General features: G+C 55.4%; 1 protein-coding gene across 1 annotated transcript; it reads right to left on the bottom strand.

Moving 5' to 3' along the window:
- Positions 1-1,980: 1,980 nt before the first annotated feature.
- On the bottom strand, positions 1,981-5,523 carry FOXE1 (forkhead box E1). Its single transcript, XM_069626577.1, has 2 exons — positions 5,368-5,523; positions 1,981-4,107 (listed from the first exon to the last, which is right to left on the bottom strand). Exon 2 carries the CDS (start codon positions 3,636-3,638, stop codon positions 2,517-2,519), a length of 1,122 nt encoding a protein of 373 aa, XP_069482678.1. The 5' UTR covers positions 3,639-4,107; positions 5,368-5,523; the 3' UTR covers positions 1,981-2,516.
- Between the last annotated feature and the right edge of the window lie 533 nt (positions 5,524-6,056).

Raw genomic sequence — 6,056 nt, 5'->3', positions numbered from 1 at the left:
CACAGCTTTTCCCACTCCTGCAATCGCCACCAGCACAAACCCACCCAGGCGCAGAGAGGCCCCCATTATTGGCAGACGGGCGGTATACAAGAGCAAGGGCCTAGTTCACAGACGCTTGTTATAATGGCACAATCCCACGGGAAAATGCGCAGAGGTGCCTGGCGTAATGCAATACGTCTACCCCCCAGGGGGCATGGCCATGTCTCACTTCCACTAACAAAAAAGGGGGCGAAATGCGGGGCTGAAACAGGCAAACGTGTCCACAAAGCTCCGGGAATTTTAAAAGCTAGAAACCAACTTGTTTTTAAAGTATGCTCCATTCATCTTAAAGGACCGTGTAAAGGCAATGGCCCCAAAGCGCTGTGAAACCATTTCAATATGCAAAGCACCTTTCACACGTGGCATTGAATTAGAAGAATCCAACATTAGTTATTGCGACTTGTGGGCCGCTTTCCCCGGGGAAAAAGGGATACAACATCTAATAACCTGCAAATGAGGCTTGAAAACATGGTGTGCTTATAGCCATTACCCATGATGCAACTCCGGGGGGCAGAGGGTCGGGGCGGCCCCAGTGCAGTTGCTGGTCTTGTATAGCTGTCTCCGCTTCCCCCATGCAACGAGAGCCGGGGCGGCTAAGGATCTTTTCCCAAAGTCGGGGTGGGGCCAGGCACGGCGACAATCGGGTATTTGGCACCCGATCCTGGTTTGCTTATGTACTCTCCCAAATGTACACCTCCCTGTTACGCAGAATTGCAGGTTTATTCCCGAATTCCCTTTGTCCAAGAAGCAGACAGAAGCGGGGCTTGGCGTAGGTGTGTGCCAGGAACACACGTTGCGTGCATTGTTATGCATATGTCTCACACACGGCGGGAATGGTGAATCCCATGTACCGCATGACATTTCAGTCTCATGTCCCTGTACCTTCGTGGTCCCCAAAGTTGCCGTGTGTGCCCTAAACATGCCGAGCTTTCAGCAGGGCGCTTAAAACCGGGCACAGTCATTAGGGGAGGAGCGATTATTATCTGGAGGGTGCTAAATGGTGGGCCATTCCATCCCTTGCCGTGCAAGCGCCGCGCACCTCTTAATATTTCCTTTGTGTAGCAAAGACACATGCTGGAGATTTTAGGAATATTTACCCATGCCAAGGACACCAGTGGAAGACCGCGCACCAGAATATATCACAGGCTACTCACAACGTCGGAGGCCGTACCTTTAAGGGACGTTTTAGGATTCAATCAGTGGGAGCCAGGATTTTACATTACTTCTGCAAATTCTGAAGTAATGTAAAAAAACCGGCTCCCACTGAATGAATCCTAAAACTTGTGCTAAAGGTAGTGCCTCCTGCCGTTTTAACTGCCCTGTGATATATGCCTGCGCGCTTTGCCTAACCTGTAAATCATTCTGCAATTTGCTGTACACTTTGCCTACCTTGTAAAAAACTTGCTTTTTTTGTAAATATCACTGTATAGCTCTTGTAAATGTATTCTTACCATGTAAATACTCGATGTCATGTGTAAATAAATACCTATCCTAAGTAACTGTAAATGACCCATTCTATGTAACTGTAAGAAATGCGCCCAGATCCCTCGGGGCTCGGTGCGCTATATAAATAAAATACAAATATAAATACATGCGACGTCATAGGCGTCCTTTTTGTGGTCGTGGGTAGAGGGGAGTCTGCACATTCACCCCTGCCCCATCCCTTCCCCTTCTTTCTGAGATGTCAAAATGTCAGAAATCAACAAAACGAAATATAGAGCAATCAATGAAAACACAGGGCAAGAAAAGATCTACATGTTCAAGTCGGCAACTCGGGGAAAGGACACTGTGGGCCTGGTTCATAACGGTTTTTTTTTCCCAATGGGAAAATGCCATCGAAAAACGCTTTGTGTATCAGGCCCAGTGTCTTGCACTCCCCCAAATAGTAGTGACAAGAAACAGCCAACGGTCCTTTTCCAAAATACGCAGAGCAACACAAGCTGGTGATAACTACACATTTATTGGAAATGTGAACATAAAGCTATAAGAGACACTATTATTATATATTTATATATATAAAATATCGCTTGAAGGTCCCACTGTTACACCACCTTGGAAGGGCGGCCTGTCAGACAGCCAGGCGTCCTTCCGACTGACCCGGAAGTAATGCTGACTTCCAAGGCCTGCCGAAGTGTCGTGCCCTGAATAGATACAAATGCGACAAGGTGGGGAGCGAGCTGCTGGCATTTGGACGAACATACAGACATACATGGGAAGCTTTGGTCGTTGCGAGGACCATGACATGTCCATAAACATCGCTGGCACTTTACAGCTCCTGAGCAGTCACGGGGGAATCAGTGCGCATTGTGTAGGTTGGGCGGCTTTTGCTCCCCTCTAAAGAGTTCGGTTCTTGTTGACTGCCCGCATTTCTCCACTGTGGTACCCGTCCTCACAGATTTAATTGAAGTGCTGCTGTGATACGAGGGGGGAGTGCTGTGCACCCCACTGTGCAGAGGCCATGCCGCTCTCAGACGCTTTCAAATGGCGGACACAAATCTGTCCATGTTGCTGGAGTAAGAGGGGTGCCTGAGGTAGGGGTTGGCGTTGCTCAGCTGCGCATTACTGTTGTACCCAGCCAGGGAGGTGTACTGGGCCGGCGACATTCTCCCGTAGAAGTCCATGCTGTCACTGGTGCCTGCAGGGGCCGTGGGCATGGCAATCCGGCCAGAGGGCCCAAACAGCTGGCCGTTGCCCTGGGGGTAGGAGCCCTGGTTCATGTGCCCATTGGAGACTGGGTAATGGTAGCTGATGGAGTTGGTGGGGCGGGCGCCGCCTGAGCCCCCGCACTGGCCCTGGTAGCCGCTGAAGGTGCAGGAGCTGGGGGAGCTCCTGTCTGGACTCGGGGGCTTGGCAGGCTGCTGCTGCTGATGCTGCTGGAGGGGCTCCCCCACCCCCGAATGCCCTATCAGGGTGTTTATGCTGAAGACCCGCGGCTGTGCCCCGCCGAAGCCTGGGGACGGGGCCGAGTAGTACATGGAGGAGTGCGGGGCCAGGGCCTGGCTGTAGCCCGGGCTCACGGCCACGCCGGGGTAGACGGAGCCGGCATAGGGCGGCCTGGCCGCCGGCCCGGGAGGGTACAGGCCGGGCTCGTGGATGTAGGCCGGGTACGTGGAGAGGTCCGTGCGCTTGAAGCGCTTGCGCCGCCGCAGGAAGCTCCCGCTGTCGAACATGTCCTCGGCGTTGGGGTCCAGCGCCCAGTAGTTGCCCTTGCCGGGCCGGCCCGGCTCCCGCGGGATCTTGATGAAGCAGTCATTGAGGGTGAGGTTGTGGCGGATGGAGTTCTGCCACTTCTTGGGGTTGTCCCGGTAGAAGGGGAAGCGCTCCGTGATGAACTTGTAGATGCCGCCGAGCGTGAGGCGGCGCTCGGCGGAGTTGGCGATGGCCATGGCTATCAGGGCGATGTAGCTGTAGGGGGGCTTGCCCCTCTGCAGGGGCCGCTTCCGCCTGCGGCCCTTGGGGGCCTCCTCGGGCTCTGGCCCGGCCCCGGCGGCGCCGGTGTCCTTCTCCACCTTCACCACCAGGGGCAGGCTGCCAGGCGGCGGCAGCAGGGCGCCCGCAGGGGCCGCCCGGCACGGCGACTGCTGGCTCTCCGCCGTCATGCCCGCCCTGCGAGAGGTACACCTGCTGTTTGCTCACACTCGCTGGAGATGGTGCCACACTTTGGGAGGGCCTCTTAAATTGAGCTTTGAAACGGGTCCAGGTGTCAGGCACGCGTGTTACCTTCGACGTAGGCCCCTTTCACAAGGACGCGGCATTTAAGGCACGGCGCTGGGCCTCACCCTGCCGTAACCCAGGGGGGCCATTGTGAGGGGCACAGCGTGCCGCCCTGACTTTGGGGTGCCTGCTGCCGGGCGCAGCTGCCAGGGCAGGGGTGCAAGTGGTCGGCCAGGCCACGGTGTCTGTAGTCAGCTGGGCCTCTCCGAGCCAGGTCTGGGTCCTGGGCACCACTGCTGCTCCTGGTCCCGGCCTCTTCAGAAATACCGGACTTCTCCTGGACCCGCCGGGCTCCAGCTGGACTCCCCACACGCCATCCGCGACCGAGGCAGGAGGACCACCGGGAAAGACGACCTTAAAAAGAAAGAAACAGGATGCTGTTAGGAAAACTCGCCTAGATATCTGCGAAACTTCCAGCATGCGGGCGGAAAACAGTTTTTAGGTCCAGAAAAGATGCAGGACAAGTCAATTAAATATACGCCGCCTTCATCAAAAAATAGCGGGTAAATGAGCGGCGCGTGCGCTTGTCTACGCGTGTCACCTTCTGTGAGATTTTAGATAGCGCTTTCTACTTCACAGGCCGCTTCATAGTGCTTTCAGGTGAATCCGCACACACATCTGTCCCGCACTTATGAGCCGCTAATACTCGCGCCTTCTGCCAAAATTACTGGCAGCGGATGCTGGCTCCATAAGCCAGATCAGCGTTTTACTGGAACATGAATGTTCTTTCTGTAGGCGCTAGCAGAAATATTAAGATGGGCGCCGTGAATGCTTTATTCGGGGGGCACCAGAAGTCCACAAGGCCCGGAATTGGGCACGGTTTAGCACCCAGGGTTGGCGCTGCTGGCGATTACGTGCATTCGGCTTGAAGTGTCACTATCGCCGCAGAGCGATTAGAGCTGGTTGCGGGCAGCCCCGCCATATACAATATATGTCTACAGTGACCCCACAGGTGCAGCACACCACACACCACACTCGACACCCACACAGGAGCAGGCCTAGGAAGAGTGATGCCAAGCCAACACCCCCCTCCTCAGGTTAGGAGCAGCCAAAACCCGCGGCTACGCGCTTCTTCCCATACGCGGACTGCGCTTTAGCTTTTAGCCACGTCGTTTAGCTGCGGTTTGATTGCATTTTATTCAGGAGACTTACACTAGGTTTGAGCGTTTGCATTTTTTAATTTTGGTAAAATGTTAATGTTGTCTGGTTTGCGCCGTCTGGTGCTCCAGAGCAAATTGTTTTCAGAACGAGTATGATTTATAAGTAACGGTGTATCATTTCGGATTATAGGGCAACTACAGACGAGCACCGGATCGGGTGAATCTGTTTTTGGCCAAAGAGTAACCCACGTATGTGCGGTGCTCCGTGTTTCACAGCGTAAGGTGAGGCCGCTGCTCATTGCATGGTCATACCCCCGGTGCCCCTGGTTGGCAGGAGAGTCCAAGCCCAGGCCACACCCTTGGCTCCGCTGCCCGGCTAGACGTTAAGGGAGTCCTGCTCCTGCCACCCGCGTACACATGTCTATGTTGATCCATCCCCACAGCTGCGCGGCCGCCGCCCCTCCCCCTCCCTCTCCCTCTCCCTCCGCGGACGCGGCCGAGTCCATCTACTCACCGCGCAGCGCGCAAGGCCAGGGCCAGGGCCAGGGTCTGGTGCCGGCAGCCGGACCTCTCTCCAGTCTCACTGGCGGGCGCCCTCACCCTAACCTTTAAATAGTGCCGGCGCCGGCACCTGGAGAGGCCGCGCGGGCTCCCGGGAGGGGTGTCACAATAAGAGTCCCCCGCGCTGCTCACCTGCCGAAACCTGAGCCCCCCCTCCGCCCCCGCAGACAGGGGGAGGACCGAAAGAGAGCGCCTGCCAATGGGGTTCTGCCATTCGAAACCGCTCCTGTGAACTAGGCCCTACATGTACCTGCTGCAGTCACCTGGGTGGGCAATACCACGGGCCCCGGCTGTCAGGAAACGACACCCCAGCGTGAGTGGTGTAAGACAGACCCCCCCTTCAGCCCGTTATTTACAAACATCGATTTGCAGCAACATCGACAGCGCCGTCAATCCATCTTTTCCAAGATGCACAAAAACATGCCCACGCGGATTGACAGCTGTGATTTCAACGCGCCGTCAGCTCTTGCCAGGAGTGCCCCTTTGACATTGTGATGATAACTGGAGAATGCATTTCACGAATAGCGGGAGACAGTTTTAAGTGAGTTGGCAAGGTCAAACATGAGGCTTGTGGCCCTGAATCTGGGGTGTCCAAGACTTTCTGCCCGAGTGAAAAGAATGTTGATGACAATACTAAGCACC

Source organism: Ambystoma mexicanum, chromosome 6p (genome assembly GCF_040938575.1).
Source record: "Ambystoma mexicanum isolate Mex_15411 chromosome 6p, UKY_AmexF1_1, whole genome shotgun sequence".
Taxonomy (NCBI): domain Eukaryota; kingdom Metazoa; phylum Chordata; class Amphibia; order Caudata; family Ambystomatidae; genus Ambystoma; species Ambystoma mexicanum.
This window is presented reverse-complemented; position numbering and strand designations above follow the sequence as displayed.